We start from the raw sequence: 24,773 nt of genomic DNA, 5'->3' as shown, positions 1-24,773 counted from the left end.
AGGGGTGGCGTGACGAGCATAGTATCGACTCACTGTAGCTAAAGGGACTGGAGGATTTCTTTTAGAATATTTTTCGACAGATTTCTTTCGTTGAAATTTCTGTGGATTTTCTTCGACCTTGAAATGATGCAAGATTTGATGACTTATGTCAGTAGCTTATATTTCTGAATTTAGTCAACAGCAGATAGTATTGTTTATTATTTGGTGTACTGTTGGTATACTGTACTATTGTGTCATATAGCACAGGCACCCTTTTTATTGGTTGTGGTGGCATTTGGGGGGGGGGGGGGGGGGTATGTTATTTTCTGGGCTAACCGTAGTAAATGTTGTATATGACGCGCTAACGTTGTTTTGGTGTGGACATAACATTTGTATGGTGCATTGATGCGATTGAAAGAGGAAACTACAAAGACAGACAAAGACTGCAACAGTTTCCCACTTGAAAATGTTTTACTCACATTTTGGTGTGAAAAGGATGACAATACAGATAATGAAATCAGTATTTTGTAGGATAATAATAATAATAATAGGCGTAATAATAATAATAATACATATTTATTATACAGTGCTTCCTTTTATTCATGAATACAAAAGCAGCTTAAATGTCATTCCCATGGCTGGCTCCTTCCACAATCCTCCCCTTCGCCTCGCTAGTGTAAACCTTTGTGTAACAAAATTAGAACAACTCGGTGGCTCCCATCAAATATTAATGGGCATAGCAGCGAGGGGCAGCACTTTTCAAAATGTCTATTCCAGCGGCGCTCCTTGTTGTCGGGCGCTGTGTCAAAAACAATATTCCAGCTCATTTCGGTGGACGCTCAGGGGGCAATGAGAAGGGGGACATTGTGCGCGTAAGAGATCACCGTTGTTCACTGAAACCGCCTCATGTCTGATTTCAATGACAGCCCAGCGTTGGGAAAATTATTCCAAATGCCAGTCAGATGGGTAGCTAGGCTGGGTGCTCAGATTATGTTGGAAACAATTGTGCATCATAATCATGGTGCCAAGACAAATGCTAATAGCATATAGTAAAAAACGAACTATTAGCATTACGCACAGGTCTAATACACGTAAATAGGCTACAAATAGATTATTAGTAACACTTGTAAGTAGCATGTAATGGTAGCAACAGTGGGATATGAGGCTTCTATAATAGCATCAGTATAATACTATTACAAATGGTCTATATTCCCCTCCCTGCCATAACTAGAGGTTGAAAGCTGAAAGTGGGCCCTTTGTTTGAATGGCTCTTTGGTTCGATTCTATAGGATAGGCTATTGCACTTCAAAACCTTTTCAGCAACCTGCAACTGATTTACGGCGTCCAGATTGTATATGTATATCTCTATATGGCTCTATGTATGTATGCGTAAGTGTGTCTGATTATTGTTTATCATTTGTGTCCCAGACAAGGTCGTTAGAATCCCACGCGTAAGAAACAAGGCAGCACGAGCGCATCTTCCCGCTCAACAGCAGTGGGAACAATACAAATATATGGCAGCCATATTGAGCCCTTCTCTCACAAAAAGGCGCGACCCTCCAAGAATACACCATTCATAAGCATAGCCCCTTCTCTCCAGAATATTCTCTCGCTTACCTCAAAGTATTCGTTTTGTTGTGCTACAGCAAACACATCGAGATAAATGTATTTCCATCCGTTTTTTTTTCCAATTTGTTTACATAAAGAAAATGGTGGCTCTATAATAATAGTATTTTGGAGGTAGCTTAAATTCGATTGTTGCACTTCCTTTTTACAATTATAGATAGACTACGACGACACTGTTTGCTTCACTCATTGTAGTATAAAAACTATAACGGAATGTATGGTACATAACACTGCAGGCGACAAAAGATTCACTAGAACACAAAACTTTTCCTGTGGACAAAAAACAAAAGACGTACCATTAATCATTCATTTACGCGTAAATAAGTAACACATGTATCTACCACATAATAACCAGGACAAGAGGTCCACAAAAAAGCAATGGGATTGTTTTAATATATCCAAACAAGAGAGAACTGTTCATTCTAAAGCCTGTCCTAACCTCGATCTAACTTAGCTCTATAATTGCAATATTTGTCATTGTAAACAAATATCGAAAGCTTTAGTTTAAGTTTTACGCAATGAAAATCTAACTATCTAACATGTCTTGCATTTATCCACTAAAACATAAGCGTAATATGTATCCTCTTTATTTCAGTCACATTGACCACCCTTAGCCATAATATTAAGCCGAAATTTGACATAATAGATTACACGTAGCCTAATACAGTTTCGATGTAATGTTACTCAACGACTTGCTCAAAAGCTACACAATAATTTAGCTCCCCAAACCATCTATTAAAAGCAGGTGAAAACACAGCTAAAATATCAATCTAGTGGTCAGATTAGTCTTAAGCTTGAGTCTTAAACTTGAAAATAATAGCTGTTATTTCCCCTAAGTTATATTACCAGTATTATTATTATTATTATCCTTGTGAGTAGTCTATTTCAATCTCCTAATTCTTTTCAGAGGGCCATGTAGATATTGGTTGGCCAGGTAGGTATTTCCCCGGCCTCCAGTAATGCAGGAATGATTACCCCTTCGGAAATAAATCAATATGAAGCCCCGCGCTAATTTATAATGATCTACAAGAGCAGCAATTCAAAAGCGCATGAAAAATGACCGGTGAAACCGTATCCAGAGGCTGCAAGGAGAATTTTCACTCGGTTGAAGAGCATGCAGGGGAGCGATAAGAGTACTAAGCCGGAAATGTTCAGAAGAAAGGCAAGGTTTTCATGCAGGACTCAAAATAACTCGGATACTATCGTGGCACATTTGCATCAGTATAATTGAACTTCCCACTATTCGTGTGGGTATCTGTACCTCCCTCTCCATACCTTGTATATCTTTCTCTCTCCCCCTTTCTTTCTATTCCCCTCTCTCCATTTCTTTCTCTCTCTCTCTCTCTCTCTCTCTCTCTGTGTGTGTGTCTGTGTGTGCGTGTTTCTGTGTGTGTGTGTGTGTGTGTTTGTGTTGTCTGAGCGTAGGCAGATAACACTCAGACGCAAAAAAGGATCAGCCAAGAAACAAAGCCAAGTGCATCCGACATAGTCACAAATTCTAAAACGTAATGATCTTTACAAAATGTACAAACGTTAGTGCAATAAAAACAATCACAGGGTGAGAGCTTTACAGCACATCAAGATAGAGGTCATGTATTTTTATATCCCCCGCTATAATGCACGCCTATTTCATTCGTGAAGAACATACTATCCGTTATCCGCCAACCACCCCCAGCCTAAAAATGAATTTAACTCTGGCAACAAAATGGCAGTATCGGAATGAGGTTGACCACGTTCACCCCTGCAGAAGCCCGCAGGTTGTAATCGCCATATGGCCCGCGTGTCGGCCTCGCAGCCGTGCAGTCAGATCCCTATTGGACAGACGAACCCCTTTGCCTTCTCCACCCTGTGTGTCCTGTCAGTCCACTGGTTCAGTAGTTCACCGTGTCAATCCACCCCGCTCCACGCAAGCAGCTATAGGCGGAAAAAAAGAGGGAGAGGGTAGAGGTGGAATCTATCGCCTGCTGCTGACTGCTAAGCCCGAAGGTATCGCATGCAGGGTTCCAAGAGTTCGGAAGTGCAAAGGGTGCTCCATGTTCGGGAGCACTCGGGCTCGGAAGACCCCGTCGTGTTGATGGGTGCGCGCGCGCATGTGTGTTGTGAGCAGTCCGTCCTGCTCGCGGTTGAGGATTTATAGCTTTCCAAAGCTGCCATGTAAACTCTCTTATTTTGTTTTGTTTAGTGGAAAGATACCATTACCAAATTACGCACAACGCATCCAAGGTCACCAAAAAGCAAAAAACGATATATTCCAGGCGCGTTTACAGGAGATAATCCCGCAAACGCTGGTCAAGCTGGGCTCGTGAGACCCAGAGAAGTGCTGGAAGTCAGGTAAGGTTTTCAGGCATCGACTGACGCCGGATGCTTGGGCTCTTCCCAGTGTCCTATGCTCCTCTGTAGACAAGTCATTAATTATCCGTTGTGTGACCCATCTTTGGGTGTGCCTGAGCTCGCAAACTTTTGTGTTTTCGAATAGCCGAAGACAGATGCCTTCGAATAGGTAACCGAGGAGGGCTAAAGGGCGACTCGCTCCCCTCTCTCTCTTTTCCCTCACCCGCTCTCCATTCTCTCCCTTTCAGTGGATTTTTTTTACCTCTCCCTGCCTGTCGCCCTTCTTCTTCTTTCTACTTCTCTGTCAAGCATTAATATCTGGGCTCCCACACCCCCATTTAAAAGTTTACTCATTGCGTAAAGTGCGGTGCATCTAATGTTTAGAGAGTGGAGTGGGGGGACTCGCGGTGTGGGGTGAGCCGTGAATGGATCTGATGGCTAGGTGTAAAAAGAAGATGCATGTGCTCCTGATTTATGACCGTGTGAAAGGATTGCTTACTCTAGCTGCTCCCAATTTAGCCTCGGCATTTCTGTCTCCCTAGGAATCCAAATGTACTATCAAGCCCATCACGACGGGCTCTCGTTGTTATTATTTTCATTATTGCTGTTTGTGGAACAACCTGTGCGCCACACAAACCTACAAATGGCGTTTTAGACTATGTGAAGTAACGTAGATTAGCGCTATTAATTCGAACACGACCTGGAGGGTTCATGGGCAATTGAGAGATGTTGTCTTTCATACTGTAACTGCTAACCTCTAGGCGTTTAAAATAGAAGGTGTTCTAGTAAAATAGAACATGTTGACTTCAGAGTACCTCGAGAGCTCACTGATAATAGTAAGATAGGCATTTAGAGGCCCTCTGTGAGCCTATACCGTAATTGCTAATTTGGCTTCCCATGCGTCTCGGTCTGAACATCTGCAAACACCAAATACTTCGAGTCGATTAAATATATTGTTTCTGTTCTAAATTACCCATCCGCGAAATATTGAGATAGATAAAGGCATATGGCGCACAACATGTGCTAATGTTACAAGAATATGAAAATAAATGGTGTTAGAGGACTTAGTACAGCAAGAGATACAGTAAATGAAATCATACTATTACATGCAATGTCAACTTTGCACAATGTAAAACCATTGTAAACCGATGATCTGCAACTGCCATTTTACAAGTACACTGTTGTAAACACATTATCTATGCAAGCGTTATCTAGACTACCCTCGAGATGAACACGAGCAAGGTGTCAGGGAAAGACATCTACAAGGCACGTGGACTTGCAACTATATAGGAAGCAATGACGCTACACGAACATCGTGCCAACTATTGCTTCTTTAACCTACAAGAAGTAGTTGCGCGTAAAGGAAAGCCAGACAATAGCCACCCACATATGTGGGACACCTGTGTTGTTGTTGTTGTTTCTGTTTTTTCCCATTTTTTTTCATTATTATGTGTACCTGTTTGACATTTTACTGCATTGTTGGGAGCTAATAACATACGCATTACGCTGCACCCGCTCTAACATCTGCTAAACTGTGTACGCGACCAATACACTTTGATTTGAACCTGGTCCATTGGTCATCTCAGTACATGACGACCATGTTTTGACAATACCACGATACTTCTATAAAACACATTTACTTCTATGGACTCACTTTGTCTATAGGCTCTACTGCATATCAACCATTAGTTGGATAGCTCGGGTGGAAATCATGACCTGGCAGTTTGTGCGTCATGGGATGGAAAACTGAATGAAACCACAAAAGTCTAAGTGGCCATGATTTAATTGATTTTATCATACATCACTGACAATATAGGCAAGCTCCAATGGAAAAAGGGACAGTAAAACTCCTGTGTGTCAGTATATAATATCTGACAGCTGTGGATAGCGTCCATATGACCTTTATGCAAGTTATTTGCTATAGTGGCATCTGCTTAAGACGCCGTGGATCACTCTGCAACACAACAATCATTAGCATCATCTCTGAAGCATATTAAATGTCAAAAAGGTACTATGAAAATCTAAACGTTTAATTGAAGTCGTTTTTATATTGAATTATAGGTCCAGGTTCCAGTAAAACCTTGTAGGACTAAATCTAACCATTCATTCACTAAAAGCCTGGTCACACCACCCCATCCTCACATGTCATATTGGTGAGGTTGGCACTTTTTAGTTCCCTGGAACAGAAAGGGTCCTGTGACCTATAAAGGCCCCCAACCCCAACCGTCTCCAAGTCAGTGTCCTCTTTGAATTCTCGGTTAAAGATTACCACCTAGAGCCCTTCTCTCATAAAGATTAACCCTGATCTCTCAATGAAACTAGCTGATGGAAGGGATTCCTGGTTGAGCATTTAGAACATGAAGATGTTCTATGCTCTGCAACCAAAAGACAATAAGCTAAAGTCCCTCATATGCAGAGAAGTCAGTGGCACTGATGCCATAGCAAGGCATCCATTTCTTCACTCCCCATTGGCACCTCTCTCTCTCCATTCGCACCTTCAACAAATGAGGTGAACAGATGAAATAAACACTTAGTAAATGTAGCTATAACACCACCATCAAAACGTAACCTAATGCCATTCACTCTAAAAGCACAACGAGCTCATCTTGCATAAACATATTTGCCCGTGTTTCTTATTCAAACACTAGCACACCACTTCTGAACGTGCGTAGGTTCCCTTGCGCAATCACAACTAGCTCCACGGGATACAGACGTAACGCTCAGGTCACCGGGCCTCAAATGGGAGTTGAATTGTAATCCGGAGATCTTTAGTAGAGCGCTATCTGCGTGGGTGTAAAACCATGCCCCCTTGCTCCACCAGTCGCCCAGTGAGCGGTGCAGAAACCCTTTTTATCACCCAAAGATTCATCCCCACCGGTCTCTCTCACCAAGTCCATGCTGTTGAAAGTCTCATGTCATCCGGCAGAATGGGAGAGAAAATAAGATGTATCATGTCTCTCTTCGTTTAGAACAATTTGTCATTTGCCATTTCGGAAGCCAGTCGTTAGACCTCATTGCATTTCAAGGTGGCAGAATTCGGCGAATGGACCCGATGAAAACCACACCCTCCCAGAGATTGGGAGAAAATTATAATTTTGGGGGTGGGTGGTGCCTTGCAAAATGAGGCAAAAGTCAGAGAAGCAACCAATCCGGAAAATGTGAAGGAAAATATATTTCTCCGTCGTTTTGGAGGCATCAAACAAGGGGGGAAGAGTAGCCACAATTCGATGAAAACCAGAGTATGTTGAGCTACGCGCATCACGTGAGCGCAAGATACCGGGGCATTATTTTGGATTTGGAAAGGACCTTATTGTTGCTTGCTGGCTGTGTTTTCACTCAGTCACTAACTCTGCTGTTAACAACTGCCTGGTAACTACACAACAAATGGGATATCGGCGTTTCGCTGACTTCCAGAAGCCCATGCGGGCTCTTTGAAAGCCTTGGACAGCAAGGCCCGGATTAATACATACATATAATACATTAAGAGAGGACTCCAAAGTAGACTTCTTCCGGTGATTGATCATTAATCTGGTGAGTTATTGCTCTTCAACGCAAAGGTCACTTGGAAAACCGAACGCCAATCCGTCACATCGAGATGTAGCCCCGCTGCATGCCTGTTAATTTCGGGTGTTTTGCACCCAGCTCCTGTTCATTAACATGGTGCATGTAGAAGTTGTGATGGTGGAGAACCGTTTTTCGGTAAACGAATGGCCACGGAGGGTGTGAGGGAAACATGGCCAGACGCAGGCTGGTGAAAGGACCGCTAACGGAGTGTTGAGAGGGGAGAGAGAGGGGGGGGGGGGGAAAAAAATACTTGATAATAAAGTTGGAGAGAAACTATTTGTGTACTGGGGCACTAGTGTGGAGCTACAGGGCTGTGGGATTTGATCATTGGCGTAGATTTGATATAAAATTACCAAGTAGGCAAGCATTCCCCATTCCCCTAATGCCTGTGCATCCACTTAATATGCATTTTGATCAATTATGCAGGAGCCCTTTGTTGCAACCCGTGCAGAAACGAACCAGCCAAATCGCTATGTTGTTTGTCTCAGTTATTCTGATATCCCTTAGCACATGCCAGGCTTTTTGGAGGATTTTCGTTTAATTAGTGCTTGGTTAGTCGTCATTTCTTCTGAATTTCCTCGCCCCGTGGCTTCTTTCAACCCTTTTCCACAAAAAAATTGGCTCATCAGCTCTTCTGCTTGTAGCTGCCTCCTCCCTTTGTTCTGAGCGTGCAGCGTTGCTGGCTGCGGGGGCTGTAGCACCCTGCACTTTGTAGGTAACTTTAGGTTAGTCCAGTAGGGCTCCGGGTCGAGCGAGCTATCGGTGCTGAAAATCTTCAAAACTACCAGGGTAGCAGTGGAGTAAAAACCGGGGCAACGGGAATGGAAGCGAGCCAATGCTGTGCGTGAGTGCGGGGATGCAATAAATAACTTTATATCGCTATAGGCCGCAAAGTCGGGGAGGTCGGGGAATCCTCGTTTTGATTTATGTGTTTGGGTTAGCTGTCAGGAGCCGGCGAACGAGAGCGTCCAACGTTTTTATTCCACTTTTAATAAGAGCTACTATGCAGACCATCATGGCCATTTGATTTCATTTCTGCTCCGGCCCTGTCTCTGGATAAAACCATTTTCTGTCTACTTTTACTCTGGAAATGGATATAGTGCTACATTTACCTAGACTTTGGGATTATTTTCCCAGAATGGTGGGGCTTTTATTTACGGTGTTTCTCAATGGACGCTACACTTTCGTTTATTTTCGATTTCATTCGTTGAACTGTTTCGTTTATTGGGACTTTGTAAGCTATTTCTCACCTTTAAAGCTATATTTATTATAATAATTATACTTTTCCCCCCTATTATTATTGTGTTCATTATTTTCCTTATTATTAGCCTATGGATATTATTGCTGTTGTTGTTGTTATTAGGCTATTAGAATGTGATTGTCATTAGAACTTACTTTGATCCCTTTTGGTAGGCTATTATTTAATTGCTACATTTATAATAAATTAGTAATTGTCAACATAGCAACAACTAGGCTACTTATTATGGATGATTTTTTGATGTATTCTTCATTCATGCTTGCTACACGAGCAACCGTGAAGGAAAATAACATTACATCAATATCCACACAATTGCTTTTCCACGTATTAACATTGCGGGAACATTTTTGTTTATATTATTCAATATGAACCTCACTGTCGTGTGGATTGATTGCCTTGCTCCATATGTAGGCCCAGTGCGCGAGATGACAGAATCTCCAAAATAAATAATGGGAAATATGTTATGTAATCTGATAGATAATTGAAATCAATACAATGGGCTCATGAGAACACTCTGGATTATATCCTTTGGTTTTGCATTCATTCCGTGGTTCCACGAGAATAATTTAAGGTTAACGATATCTGTCACCTGTGGTAAACTCTCAGGTTGCCTGTTTGTTCGATTTGTAGACAAGAGGTCATATGCACTGTATTGGATTTTTTACGACCTCCTTTGATTGCATATTTCTCTTTTTCCCCACTCTGCAGTTCCCTCAAGCCTTCAGGAAGCTATATTCTTGCATAAAATTCAGTTATAAGAAACAACATAATCCCGGTAAGTCACCCTATTACAAGTATATAAGCATTGCAAATGATTATTTGTTCGTTATTATGAATAGGAATGAATAACGGATGTGCTATTGAATGTCATCTATTCGATGAATATTTTCATTATCCCATTGAAATAATTATATTTTTTTAACATAAGAAAACGTACTTTGAAATATTTGAAAGTAAATATGTTTTTATTGGAATGGAGTATGCACACATTGCATACATTCAACAGTGATGATTTAGTCTGCATATGACATTCACATAATCGGTAAACATTTCCTAGGCCAAGAGTGTGTATCATAATATTCTCTAATATGGCATACATGTAGCCCGTGAGAATGGCCTGTGATATATTTTTGAGGCATTGGAATATAAGTATGAGCTTTTCAATTGAGCTTTAAAAAAAATATATATATATAAATACAAAATAAACATCTCTTTGCCTATATGCATAAAGCACCACATATTAATCGAAATCATTGTCAAAATGGTGGTGCCTGTTTGTGTGTGTCCTTGTGCTCTCTTCTTTCGATGATGCAATGAATGCCATAGTGTAATATCTGGGGAAAAATATGATGGATATTATGGATGATGAATGTATGGGTGTGTATGGGTGTGTGGCGTTATGTAGATTAGCCATGTAACAGCATTCTTCTTACAGCATATGTGTGACAGAAGAATCATAGATTAACTCAAATGGGCAAAGAGGTGGCAATGTCTTATTGTCCAAATGGAAAACGTACACTTTCAATATATATACATAGATAGGCTACGTCTTTCAGTGTAAGGGGTCTGTCATATGAATACAGTGGACAACACGCAATACATTTTAAATGAAATATATTCACACTCAATGGCATATTCACCACACAATCACAAGCATTTACCCTTGAAAAAACCATACACAACATTCAAAACACTTTCCACCTAAAAAGCTATCCTTCTCATGAACAAAATAGGACATCTTGACGAAATGTATCATTGAGTTTGTGGTCTCTTTATGTAATATGTTGGTTGCAATGTTCACTGCGGGAAAAAGGAAAACCTTGCATCCCAAAATCTGTCCACATATTCCACCGTTGAAATAGTATATCCATGACTCAGCCAACTCCAATGTATCAGGAAGGTGCATCTCTGTCATCCTATGGAAATGACGAAAATACTCTTCCTCAATCTTCTAACAAGCACCGGCATGTTGTAATCCCAAAAATCATGTTGGTATAGACCCTTCTCTTGCCATAACTCTGAAATAATAACTTGTCTTCCCACGGTATGTGCTTAGTCGTGAAAAGAATACCAGTTGTAAATACAAAATACTGGAGCGTTTGGGTTTTTAGTTCATTAGTAATCTTTTAAGTGGGTTGCATTTGTCCATTTAGCAGTAGTTGCAAATCCAGAACAATGTCAGGGAGATAAAAGTTGCAGACACCTACATTTTTGTCTCCTACCTTCTTCCTACACCGTTGGTGATCCTCTCTATTCCAGTTCCCACACGAAATGCATCTTTTTAAAGTAGCTGTTTACAGCTAGTCCTGTGTGGTAGAAGTCATAAATCTTACGTAGCCATAAACGAAGGGGGTAGTGTCCTGAATAATAAAAAATAGAGAGAGAGGGAGAGAAGATAGTGAAACATTGAGAGAGTGAGAGAAAGAGGGAGGGGGGAGAGATGGTGAGAGGTAGTGAAGAGAGAATATAAAACCTGTAAAACACCTTCGGCTGCGTGTTTTCATTTCCATGTTGATCTCTCCTCGTTTCCTTCTCAGTTTTCCTTCTTGCTGATTTACTTTTCTCTTTCCGTTGGGTGTTAAAGTCCTACATAGCCTACAGTAAAAACACAGGAAGCCCTTTCTTCTATTTTTTAACATGGACTCGCTATCGAAGTTTTTCTAAGAAGTTTCTGTAGCACCGGTTCGTCCTAGCTGTTAAATATCACAGATTTTCTATTCTTTTTCCCCTTTTACTGATTTGTTTTTACACCCCTCCCTCGTTTTTTTAAGTGCGCCTGTTGTCTGTTCCCTGAGCCCCCCACCAGCCTCCATTTCTCGCATTAGTTATTACACTAGTTGGGTGTGTTGGGAGAGATGTGTTTAAACATTAACAATTACAGGCAGAATTCGGTTTCTGCCTCGAGCCAAGCGAGAGACGGCTGTGGAAACCCACTTCCTGGTCGTTTAATATAGGCTGCACCAGTGGAGTAAAAAACAGAGGCTCCTCGCATATACTTAACAATATTACCATGGCTTGACACCTAACCAGGAAACACGTGAATCAAAAAGTACTGGCGCTGTCTCTCCGCTTGTAGGCCCCTGTCCTGTCCAGCACGTCTGCAATTAGCATAATTTTTCACTGGTGATGCTGCTTGATGGGGATTAACAGCCGCGACTGGCGCTCCAAGTCAACCCCGCTATATACAAATAGCTGCACCAAGGCCTTGTGTTGACAATACAATAACCCACCGAAAGAGCTACGAAGAACGAGAATAACCACCGAGAGAAACACACGCATTGGGGGAAATGCAATGGAGGAAAATTCGCGGCGAGCCGCGGCTCTGCTCGGATTATGATGTTAAGGTTTGCGCTGTGAGAGAAAGGGAAATCTGAGGCCATTGTTATCAGCGAGCAGGGCGTACCAGTCGACAGGGCAGCCAGGCGCTTGCTGCCTGTCCATTCGCAGCCCCCCTAGCATTCCTCAGATCTTTCATGCCAGACCGTCTCCCCCCTTCCCAAGCCGAGGGGATCCGTGCAGGAGCGCCCGGACTCAGGCTCGGGGCAGCAGTCCTCGAGATACCGGCGGATTTACATTCGCTGCGAGTTTTTGAAGGGAAGGGGAGAGCTCCCGTTTTATTGATTGCATCGAGGCCGAATGTGAAAAATATATGATGCCTGCCCGTGCTTCCTTCGTCAGAGGCTAAGGTAAGCTGGTCTGAAATGGGCTATCAGTTTGTGAATGGCGGAGAGTGTGTCCCGGTGATTTATGACCATATGACTCCAATCGCGGTTCAAGAAGAGTTCACAATGCTTTATGCTTCCTTCCACGACGCCCCCCTTTTCCCTTTAGAATCTCTCTCCAACGGATTCATTTTCCCCTCTGATATTTATTTACAAAGCAGCGGGGAAATCATTTTTGGGCTATCTGTTTTCGTGGGCTTTGATGTTCAGACATGGGTACGCGCTTATTTTCAGCTAGTACTTAGGCATGGATCCCCATGTTATTGGACTGCCGTGCTAAACTAATCTCAGATTGTATTCTATCTGGCCATCTTTCTAAATGTTTTGATAAAGTGTTTTTCGTATGACATGTCATTCAGACGTATAAGGCCTATTGTTTTTAATTGAAGGAAGGCAATGGGCGAATGACGACGGCTCTACATGAGAGACCATTGCACTACTCATTTGTTGTTTTGGTGGAATAATTGCCATTTTTCAATCTGTAAATGGGCTAACACATGTCTCGATACATAATGTCTTTATGTGTGTGTATTACCGGCGCCATTTGTAATTTTACCCATGCTAAAATACAAATTGGACACCCAAACTGATGTCTAGCTCGTCTCCATGTTGTTGTTGTTAACGTCCTTGTATGGGATCGCTTTTTATCCAGCCCCCATTCGCTCTGGACCCCATAATTGTATTAGAGCGAATCTATAGGAAAGTTCGTTATTGCGTTAGTGTTACAAGCAGGCCAGGACATTACGTGTTCCATTTAATGGCATTGCGATATGATTTAATATCTATTATTCCTGTAACCATTTTTTCCCCTTCTTTCTCCCTGTCTCTCCCTCGAACAATGCCTTAGAGAAAATAATTAGGATTCCAGCCGTCTACTGGAAAGATAAATGAGCGACATTTGTGACGTGGTGAGAGTTGGTGTCGTAAAGCTGTAGCCCAGGATCCCCTTCCTTCTCTCAGACATAGCACTGCTCTCCTCTCATTTAGCCTATTCCTTACCTCTTACAAATCTTTTTTATTCAAATTGGAGAATGTCTCCCTATTCCATTTTTTTGGTCGTTTTAGTGGGTAGGCCTATATAATTAGGATGAGCTATACGTCTCACAAAGGATATACATACAATAAGATTCATTATTTCTTTATGAACACAAGCTTTGTATTTTCTTGGAATAGCATGTAAGCATTATCTTGTTTTTATGGGTAACTGATTTTAGCCTTAAAAATGTGTATAATGGTTATTATGTGGATTATTCAGGTTGTCTCTTTTATTTTTAGGCAATAGTATTGTTTTATTGTTGTTCAGGGATTTTCTAGTGATTATATCATTTCAATTTTCGTCATCAGTTTACCATTTTTGTAATTGTAGGCTATTGGGTAACTTATAACAGATATTAATAGGTAATAACATAAAATATGTCCATATTATTATGCAAAAATCCTAATAATAGAACAATTCCATTGATACAACTACATTCACTTTTTGACTGTGTTTAATTGGGGGAATTTGCCATCATAATACCAAGTGTAACCACAAACACAAAGCATGTGTTTTTGTTTTGACTTATATGTAAGTGAACCTGCTAGTTGGCTTTCTAACTGAAGGCTGCCTGCTACAAAAAAAAAAAAAAAAAAATCCTCAAAGTTTCCACGGTCCTTTCAAACCTATTTTCCAACGTTTTATCTCGGTCTTCAAGGGTCCAAACGAAATTAATCCCAGATGCATTATGGTGCTTGGCAGGGCCACGCAAACTGCCCTTTGGGCCACCCCAGCAGTTAGCACATATACGGTCTCGAGCTTTTTTTAGGGGCTATAGTCCTATATGGCCGAGCTACGGTTATTGAATCAAACTCGCCTGAAGCTTCCGGGGACCCTATCTCATTCTTCTTCTATTGGGGCGTGCAGCAACGCTCACAACAGAGTCTCAAGTGCCGGTTTTTCTGGGTTTTAATGGTTGCCCAAATACAATATTGTGTAACCTGAGAAATCCTGACAGGAAATTGAACTAAGAGCGACATATGCACTGATTTCCCTCCAACAACATGGCAAAGGCCCATTCATAGCTTTCTACTACATTTTACATTTTACAGACAGCATTTTATTAAGACAATTCTTTAAAAAAACATCACTAATTGTATATTGCTCGTTTTCATTCATAATAAAGGCAAACAAGAATAAAAGCCATTATATAGCCTAGCTTGTTTTTAACACCGAAATGCACCTTCTTTACGCAGAATGTTTCTGTCTTTATCTTTCAATTGTGAAAATAAATATGACTTTTCTATTACAACCATAACACAAGACATGTTAGGATAGTATTTTAATACAAGCAACCTTGCAACCTGCGTATGAAAACGAACACATCGCTCTATAGCAATTCAAACGACTTTCAATGTATGAAAAAACAATTATAACGAAAACACGTTTTATTATCGTAGAAATAACAAAGGCCAACGCTGAAACATTATTCAAAATGTTCTAATGTGAAAATCCGGACAATATGCACAACTAATGGGTTATACCTCCCCAAACAATGCAATCACCACATATTTGGGAGGTTATATTCGTTATTTATTCAAGGACAACATCTTGAAGACAATCGTGTCCTTGCTCCCAGGTGCGAGTAAAGAGAGACTGGCTGGATGTTGTTTGTGTTCGTGTGCAGTTGCGTGTATGTGTGTGAGAGAGAGGGAGAAAGAGAGGGAGAGAGAGAGAGAGTTAGGAGAGGGGGAGTGCTGCTCATAGTGAGATAGAGTAGGCCCAGTGCACCGTGGCCTGACATGGCATCTGCAAGCAGTGTTGTGGGAAAGCGCTATTCATGTCATGGCGCCTTTCAGCGGTAGAAGATGGATTTATTTTGCGCCTTTCTTATTATGTGCTTCTTATAACCTTTCAGGTCAGCTTCCAAGAGTCCTTTGGAAAGAGACCGTCACGTGACATCTGGTGCCAATGTTCTTCCAGAAGGTCGTCAGGACCCTGGTAGCCGGTAACTCCACTTTTGGAAATGCAGAAAACGACCTACTACGACAACTCGACGCTTTTCGGAGGTTACTCGTACCAAGGGGCCAACGGCTTCGGCTATGATGCTCCTCAACCGGCCTTCCAGTCCGCGGCTCACCTCGAAGGCGACTACCAGAGGTCCGCTTGCTCGCTGCAGTCCCTCGGTGGCAACAGCGCTCCTCCCCAGCAGCATGCCAAGACGAAAGAGCTGAATGGCAGCTGCATGCGGCCCAGCCTGCCACCTGAACACCAACCACCCCCCCAGGTGTCCCCTCCCGTCATCCCCACCAATGCCACCAGCAGCAGTGCCACCGCCACCAGCAGCAGTGCCACCGCGCAGCAGCCGGGAGGCAGCGGTGGGGCCGCCAAATCAGCGCCCAAGACGTACACTCTGTCCACCAACCCCACCCTTAACAAGCAGATCTTCCCCTGGATGAAAGAGTCGAGGCAGAATACTAAGCAAAAAAACAGCTCGCCAAGTGCAAGTTCAGCTAACGGTGTGTGCCCCCCTCCCCAATTCCCCTTACCTATTTCATGCCCCTTATATACACATTCAAAGCTGGATAGCTTAATTACAATACAGTCACAAAACATAATCATGGATTTGTATCTAATGACCTAACTTATTATTTATATATTTAAAGCCTGTGTTTTTTCCTAGTTAGGTTGTTAGGAAAAGCACTCTAGTCATGACCATATTAATTTGGTAACTGAGACCTCGATTAAAGCAGTCGTTCCCTTTATTGATGAGCATTTGAAACAATTACATTAAAACATGGCAGTGTTCGGCATATACTGTGTATCTTTTCATCAGACTGGAATGCGAATGTGCTTGTTCATTTGCAGCTAAGAGCAATGCTTAATCTAAACTGTAGGTTGTCAAATATTATTGATATGAAGATATTGACAGAGAAACACACACGCACGCACGCACACACAAACACACCCAATGCATTTACATTTAATTGAACCTCAGATCTGTGTGACACAATTGAAGTGAAAACAGTTCATGTCCAGCTCCTTCAAATATAGAAGGCTACAGTTCTGGCTGTGGGCTTTGTCTATGATGCAATTTACGTACACGGTCAATGTAGGGTCTCGAGTCTCTTAATAAATGCCAAAGTTATGAAGTGTTGACAACTAATATCAAGGGGATAAGTTTCGTTTCCTGGCCTCTGCTTTATTAGGAAATGATGCATTCAATTTCCGCATGTAGTAATTATGTTTTATTTCATTCCCACCCCAGCGGAGAGCAGCGGAGGTGAAAAAAGCCCCCCGGGTTCCGCAGCCTCAAAGAGAGCGCGCACCGCGTACACGAGCGCGCAGCTGGTGGAGCTAGAAAAGGAGTTCCATTTCAACCGTTACCTGTGTAGGCCTCGCCGCGTGGAAATGGCCAACTTGCTCAACCTCAGCGAGCGCCAGATCAAGATTTGGTTCCAGAACCGGCGTATGAAGTACAAAAAGGATCAGAAATGTAAAGGGCTGGGCTCTTCATCAGGGGGCCCCTCTCCAACCGGAAGCCCACCCCTACCCATGCAGTCCTCAGCTGGCTTCATGAACTCCATGCATTCCATGGCAGGCAACTACGACGCCCCCTCCCCGCCATCTTTTAACAAGTCCCATCAAAACGCCTATGCCATGTCCTCAGCCTACCAAAACCCCATGAAAAGCTGCCCCTCCCAACAGAAGTATGCCAACACAGCACCAGAATACGACCCGCACGGGCTACAGGGTAACAGTGGCAACTATGGAACTCCCAACATGCAGGGCAGCCCCGTGTATGTGGGAGGAAACTACGTGGAGTCGATGCCCACCTCTGGGCCGTCCATGTACGGCCTCAATCATCTACCACACCACCAGGCTGGGAACATGGACTACAACGGTGCCACGCAGATGTCAGCAAGCCAACACCACGGACCGTGCGACCCCCACCCGACATACACAGAGCTGGCAGCCCACCATCCTTCTCAGGGTAGAATCCAGGAAGCTCCCAAGTTAACTCATCTGTAGTAGCAGGTTTGGGGAAAAAACTAAATGACAACTACAAATAACTAACCCATGGGACGCTGCAATGGGGTTGAAAAAAAATATGATCCAGTGGTTTCTTGCCATGGCCAAAAAAGTATTGTCTGTTGTCTTTATCATTGTGCGTATTAGTAACATTCACTTGAATTGCGTTTTGGTTAACGTTTTATTTCCTTGAATATGGAGCTCTCCCTCGAAAACAAGTAATGAAACAGTAATAGTTGGGTTTAATGGAACAGCTAACACGGCAGGGGGTTTATTACTGTCAGACCTTTTTGACTCGGCGAAACACATGTTATGTCAACGTGGATTTATGTTTAGCCTGCGTCCTTGCAGTCAGCACAAATGGCTAAGCTTGACTGAGGTCAATATGCATTCTTCAATTGGTGCAAGCAAACCACTGGATTGTTTTCGATTACTTCCCTTATTCATATTACCTCTCTTTGGAAATGTCTCACTAATCCACTGTGCAGTGACATTTTTTTTGTTTTTTTTTGTTACATGTCCTCGCCAAACATTGTGGCTTCAAGGGAAGAGCTCCTTCAGCATCGCGCAGATGCATCGTAAGCCTACACCCCCCACTTATGGTGTTTAGGTTCACATTGCTATGCTATGCTAGCTAACGTCCATAAACAATCACAAACACACGCGCGAGGACATTAAATTGATATTTGTTACGTTGTTATATCATCATCACAGGGTAAAAAGGAGTTGAGAACTCTTTTGACAACTATGATAGGCTCATTCCCCCCCCCCCCACCGCTCTCTCTCCCTTTTCTCTATCGCTCCCTGCTCTCGCTCTCCCAACTCTCTATCACACTCTCTCGTTCAATCTATAGGGTTCACTTACATTAGCCAAGACTAATGCGAAAGGCTCACAATTTCTCATGTCTTGACTTAACGTGGAAACAGGGTATATTTGAACAAAATGCATGTCCGGGAACCAAGCTGAAGTGTAGGTTTACACTAATGCTTTCTCGTCTGGGCATCATTGTTGCACTTAGAGTTTACATTTTGATGGTTAAGGGAAAAAATACATCTTATTTTGGAAACGGAAGACGTCCAATCAGCGTCTTTCTCAATGTATGTTCAAGTGAACATTCATAAATATATATTTATTTGTTATAGCCAGTTTAAATACTTTCTTTTTGTATTATTTATCCCCCATGTATTTATATCAAGAAAAAGTGTAATTTTTTAGTATTTACCTGTTATAAAGACGTTGTGTTCTTGTCATTGTAACGAATACATTTTAGTTATTGTATTTTAGAAATAAATAGTTTTATGTTACCCTTGTACGTAAATAATGTCTTGACTTGTACAGGGGTCAGCGAGGACGGAATCAGACCGTTCCTGCATAGTCGAGAATTAGACGAAATATAGCTGAACACTTTTGGAGAACTTCCTTTGTCCTTTGTAGCTCCTTTTATTTCATTGTTAAGAGTTGTCTGTTGAACAATTCTTTAATAAAATGTTATGTTATTCAGTTCTATGTGGTCATTTCAAGTTTTCACCTGAGACGAAACGAGGGTCATACTTTTAAAGTTGTTAAAAAACGCAGAGGTATTCATTAGTATAGTAGACACGTGCACAAACTCTATTGGTCCCTCGCTGGCTCTATTCCCCTCTCTCTCTTTCAGTCACACACGCGCACGCACACAGCTTCTTGGGAGCATCTTTCCTCGTGCTAGTGCCAGACTACCGAAAGAGCCCTCGGGTATGCGCTTGGGTTGGTCACGTGGTCCAAGGCAACACAATCTTTGCCAAAAAGCTAAATAGTTTTGTACATCGTTTACACATAGATCGCCTCATATACTTAATCCTATTTTAACGAGAGTAGGCCTACTGTATAAAGACAATCAACGTATAGAAAATAACATTTATTTTCATAGAAATCTAATTTATTGGCAAACAAGCAATCACAGATGTTGGAATATGCCTATACCTAAATACAAGAACATATAGTTTAATAGCTTGGATTGCTACCGAAAATACTCATTATCATTGACATTTCCGTGCAATTAAGTTCCCTTTCAGATGCTGTTAAATATTGAAAGGCAACCAGCAAGACTAATACTCTTGCTAAAACTAACTGCAACTGAGGAAGTTGATTAATACAGCAGTACTAACACAAATAACACAAGTAGCACTAACAACAGAACAGTAATAATAATAATAGTAATAAAATACACTGTTTATTCTACGCTTCAAAACACATTTGGCTTGTCATAAAATGACCAAATCAACTTACACCTAATTATAAATGTGTGAAAACACTAATCACCCACCATGAATAATAAAAAGACAACATATAGCCTAGCTAATAGTCTGTTAAACAGTAGTTAAGTCTGTTAATCGTTTTTCGAATTGTTTGCTTAGCTGTAAAAAAGGCAGTAAAAAGAGCACACTCCCATCACACTCCAAATATGAAAGAGCACATTCCCCCAAAATAAATATATAAATAAACAAATAACGTTTCAAGTCCATGTTCTGGCAAGCGTAAAGATTTTTGTGGCACAAACAAACCACATTCAAAATTCGAAACAAATAGTCATAAAAAATGGAAATGAAATTCCTGATGGTGAGAAATACTCCTAAATTGTCCCAGTTTTTGCACAGTCAGCTCCAATATAAGCAAAGAGAGCCCGTGCTTCTGACCTCCTTTCCATATTCTACAGCCTGCATGTATGGGAGAAACGCGGCCTACTCACTGCTTTGCATTTAGCTTTAAATGGGCCAAACACCCACGCACATTTCTCCCGTCTTTGTTTTTAAAACCTAGAGTCAAGTCAAATGGAGTCGAATAGTGCACTGCAATCTTGGTCCTTTTCTTCTTTTTTGAGATAATGCTGATGCCTATTTCAGCACCAGGGTTTTATGCGCAATGGAAAACAATTCTAAGGCCTGCGTTTGGGTTGCTAGACTACTGGCTTTTTGCGTTAAAATCAGTAGGCCTAGATTCTGGGGGATAGAGAGAGCGTTTCTTTGTTGCGATCTTGAAGGAAAGAGAATAATTCTTGAGGCTGGATGCTGTCAAGCGCTTTGCCTGGGAAAAGATTGATCACCGCAGTTCTTTTTTTCACAAATTCTACGTTTCCAAAAATATCCTAGCAGCTAGGGTACTTACTATCCGTTTTAAACTTCTACAACATCCTTCAAAATCAATACATGTAACCTAGACCTATACGCAATATACTATGTTATTGCTTATCAATAAACACAAATTCGTATAGGGCATTAGTGTTAACACAGCCTAAGTTTTTAGTTTTTAAGAAGCTAGGATTCGCAGTTGTACACGCGACCTCGCTGTGAACTTTAGTCAGTCGGCTCAGTAAACAAGCCGTCCGTTTTTTACACTGTGAGAGAAAACTCCTAGCTAGCAGTCAGTGGAAGGCCTTGCTGGGCTGCATATTTTTAGGACCATTTCACACACATACACACACACACGCACAATATATAATTTAGTAGCATATCTCTCCGCAAGGTGATAAAGAGCTAGGCTAGCAGTTATAGAGAGATAACATAATGTAATTATACACTTACACACACCGACCTTTCTCTTCCCTCTGTAGCTTCCCTTTATGAAAACAAAAATATAACAGTCTACCATTACACCATGCAGGCTGCTAACCTGCACTATGCTAGGCTCTAGGAAACCGTTCTTCAGTATTTTGCCAAGCGAATCTCAGCCTTCTGTTGAGACATCTCCCATCTAGGTTGGGTGGAGATATATTTTACCTTAAGTCTGCTTCTCCTGTCAAACTTTTAAGATTAATGGGCCTCTTTTGTATAAACACCCCGTTTGCCATATTGTAAATGTGCTCTTAACAATAACCACGTTTTGCTGGATTACATCACCAGGGTCCAGGCAGAATATCTGCATGCAAATCTCCATTGTTTGACATGAAGGGCCTCACATAACCTCCCACTCGAAACAGCGAGGTGAGACAGTTGGCAACCGAACACTTTTTTTTTCTTCGAATATAATACCCCCCGCTAACACAAACCAATATCTTATGGTATTTTTGAGCATTTGCTGAAAATAATGCTTTCTTTAGCCACCAGGCCCCGGCTTTCCATTGGTTGAATCTGGTCATGTGACCAGGAATTGGCTGCAATTTCGCCCATAGTCTTCAGTTTAGTAGACCAAGGTCCCCATACGCTAGTAATATCACCAATATACACAATTATTAAAGCCCGCAAATACGGGACAGCGGGGAGCTAATAATCACGCGTTTTTGTTTTTATTTTGCTCGTTTTGATCTCGCCGTCCGCCTGTGGACTAAGAAAAGCTATGAATTTTGAATTTGAGAGGGAGATTGGGTTCATAAACAGCCAGCCTTCCCTTGCAGAGTGCCTGACGTCTTTTCCCGCTGTCCTGGAGTCATTTCAAACTTCATCAATCAAGGACTCGACAGTAATTCCTCCTCCTTTCGAGCACACCATCCCCAGCTTGAGTCCCTGCACAAGCAGCCAGGCGCGACCGAGGAGCCAAAAGCGAACCTCCAATGGCCTCCAGCTTCGGACGCCACAGCCGCAACAGGGCCCAGCCCCGCCGGCGAGTACGGCTGGCCCGCTGGCACACGAGTTCCCCTGGATGAAAGAGAAGAAATCCTCGAAAAAGGGACCCAAATCTGGGAATGCCACGGTAGCCTCCTCTTCTCCCTCTCCTGCATCCTCCGGGTACGCCACTGCAGGACTTGAATCACCGACAGGTCGGTACATGATGTAAAAGACAAGGCTATTCATTTGTTCTGCTGTTTCTTTTCTTTTCCATTTTCTTTATTTGCATGGTTCCATTGCATTTTGGTCTATGCTGCACCTCATAGCAACAGCTATGGAAGCCTAATCTTTCTCAATCGTTTTTGCAGGGCATTTGTCTCATGTTGATGTTAATAAAAGGACAAGAAAGCATGCGTTTATTTCTGAAATATGAGTGCCCTTCTGCTCTGTGTCGTGTGCATGGAGGAGTCACAGAGACCTGCATTATGCTGCAGTGTTGCTTTGAATGAGCTATTTCCCGTCATAATCCTTATTATTACTAATCTATTACACAATTTTCGATTGTATTTCGCTGTAACATATCCATTTCTTGCATTGCGTGATTTGATGTCAGGCATCTAAACATTGATATATAGCCTACACATAATCGGCTATATGTTAGCTATATTGCAAAGTCTTTGTAATGCCTGTATGTGTCAGATATTCTATGCGTAATGCGGATGTGTGTGTGTGTGTGTGTATTCTTGCTGATAAAGTTGCCTTTCTCAAGATACAGATTGCAAATCTTGTCCTGGAATAACGATTTAATCGCAGTCAGTGTCAGTGCTGTCTTAATGATATATATTCATAACCATGTCTCGGGGTTTGGGGTAGCCATTTTGGATGTCAGTATATAATGTGGAGGCAATGGGACAAAACAAAATATGGGGTTTAGAGGAATAACGCGTGTTCTCTGCAAACCTGATACACTGACATCAGAGAAGCACTGCAGTCGTTTGAAAACAATGCACGTGGGGTAGGCCTATTGAGATTTTGATACGCCTCGTTCATTTTTATGGTTTTCAGTAGCTGCGTGCCAAATGTCTAGGCTCAACCCTATTAGCTTGCTATTTTGGACTTATTTATGTTCTATTGTCTGGGCTTTTGCAGAGGCGCAGGGTGGACTGGACAGCGGCAGCGGATCCCGGAGGCTGAGGACTGCCTACACCAACACGCAGCTCCTGGAGCTGGAGAAGGAGTTCCACTTCAACAAATATCTCTGTCGGCCCCGGCGGGTGGAAATAGCTGCCCTTCTGGATCTAACCGAGAGACAGGTCAAAGTGTGGTTCCAGAACCGGAGGATGAAGCACAAGCGGCAAACGACACACCACAGGGAAGGCCAAGAGGGCGACCCCGGCGGGTTCGAGCCCCTGGAAGGTGCCGATGCTTCCTCGCCTTACTCGAGCCAGCCACTGGAAGCTTCGGGCTCGGCTGCGTCTGAGGGGGAGACGTGTAACTCGGCAGCCTCCTACACGAACAGCAGTGACAATAACCAGCCCACGCCTGAGGAGGGCCAGCTGAGCTGCCAGGAGCCCACATCAGTCTCTGACACAACTGTGCGGTCGACCCGGTTCCCAACGCCCACTGCAGATAACCCCGCAACAATGGGCGACGGTGGCGCATCTGGCCCGGATCATTCGTTTTCAGAGCAGCAGGACGCATCCTCCCTGCCCGATTTGAATTTCTTTTCTGCTGATTCCTGCCTCCAGATTTCTGACGCTTTATCGCCCAGCTTGCAGAGCTCGCTCGACAGCCCGGTAGATTTCTCCGAGGCGGACTTTGACTTATTTACAAGCACACTTTGTACAATAGATTTACAACATTTACAGTTCTAACGACAACAAAAACAACAATACAGAACAATCGAATTAAGGAGAATGTCCCACCGTATTACAATGGTATGAATGCTTCTCGGCAACATTCCTGAAACACATTTATGAAAAAGATTCCTGGGTTTATTTTGAAGATAACATAGAACCTGAGATAGCAAAGGAGCGATTATGTCCTTTCCTGGCATTATAATTTTGGTTTACTCCATCGAAATCACATACGGATTTCCCCTTGTTCAAATTTCAGGTATTTATTGCCTTCTTTTTTTCTGACAGTATTAATTGGCAGTTACAGTAAAATACTATACTGTCTCCTTAATGTTTCAAAACTGTTCAATGCAGCTCAATCGCTTAATTCTCAGGAAATGAAGGCCTATCAGACATATAGGCCTAAAGGATAGTTGGACTGCTTTTAGAAATTATCTCAAGACGGGCGTTGATCCTGTTGATGAGGTTTAGAACTAGTTTATTTATTGAGATTCTTTAATAGTAAATTTCAAATTATTTATTGTACATTATTTTCATAGTTGAAATAAAAACAAACTTTTATAATGTGGCCTAAGTGTTTTTGATTATGTAGTTACTAGTAAATGAAAAGTGCAATTATTTTTGATAGATGATAATTCAAACAGTTATTTCAGATAAGAAAAATACAGAAATATTGCAAATAGGGATTGTTTGAGATGTATTGGTCTACCAAATATCTGTTACTGGTCTTGGAAAATGCATAATTTGCTATTGCACAGTTTAAATGTTCAAAATGCAGCGTGTTATAATAATAATAATAATAAGTAATATTATTATTGTCGTTAATATTATTTCCACACAATTATGTTGTGATGGTTTCATCTATTATAGGGCAACACATGAAATCTCCAAAGGTTGTATAGGCCGTTGGT

General features: G+C 42.0%; 2 protein-coding genes across 2 annotated transcripts; both read left to right on the top strand.

The window, feature by feature from the left end:
• The first annotated feature begins 9,464 nt into the window (after positions 1-9,464).
• LOC120034589 (homeobox protein Hox-B3a) lies at positions 9,465-18,983 on the top strand. The gene is made up of 3 exons (XM_038981194.1): positions 9,465-9,533; positions 15,375-15,975; positions 16,725-18,983. Exons 2-3 carry the CDS (start codon positions 15,483-15,485, stop codon positions 17,486-17,488), a joined length of 1,257 nt encoding a protein of 418 aa, XP_038837122.1. The 5' UTR covers positions 9,465-9,533; positions 15,375-15,482; the 3' UTR covers positions 17,489-18,983.
• Positions 18,984-21,604: 2,621 nt separating this feature from the next.
• On the top strand, positions 21,605-24,230 carry LOC120034456 (homeobox protein Hox-B2a-like). The gene is made up of 2 exons (XM_038981022.1): positions 21,605-22,218; positions 23,156-24,230. The coding sequence occupies exons 1-2, from the start codon at positions 21,798-21,800 to the stop codon at positions 23,878-23,880; spliced, it is 1,146 nt and encodes a 381-aa protein (XP_038836950.1). The 5' UTR covers positions 21,605-21,797; the 3' UTR covers positions 23,881-24,230.
• The last annotated feature ends 543 nt before the right edge of the window (positions 24,231-24,773 follow it).

Source organism: Salvelinus namaycush, chromosome 41, assembly GCF_016432855.1.
Source record: "Salvelinus namaycush isolate Seneca chromosome 41, SaNama_1.0, whole genome shotgun sequence".
Classification (NCBI taxonomy): domain Eukaryota; kingdom Metazoa; phylum Chordata; class Actinopteri; order Salmoniformes; family Salmonidae; genus Salvelinus; species Salvelinus namaycush.
This window is presented reverse-complemented; position numbering and strand designations above follow the sequence as displayed.

Coding starts and splice junctions, on each gene's coding strand:
- LOC120034589 (XM_038981194.1), top strand. CDS start 15,483: ATGCAGAAAACGACCTACTACGACAACTCGACGCTTTTCGGAGGTTAC. Junction 15,976..16,724: donor AAGTGCAAGTTCAGCTAACG/GTGTGTGCCCCC, acceptor TTCCCACCCCAG/CGGAGAGCAGCGGAGGTGAA.
- LOC120034456 (XM_038981022.1), top strand. CDS start 21,798: ATGAATTTTGAATTTGAGAGGGAGATTGGGTTCATAAACAGCCAGCCT. Junction 22,219..23,155: donor AGGACTTGAATCACCGACAG/GTCGGTACATGA, acceptor GGGCTTTTGCAG/AGGCGCAGGGTGGACTGGAC.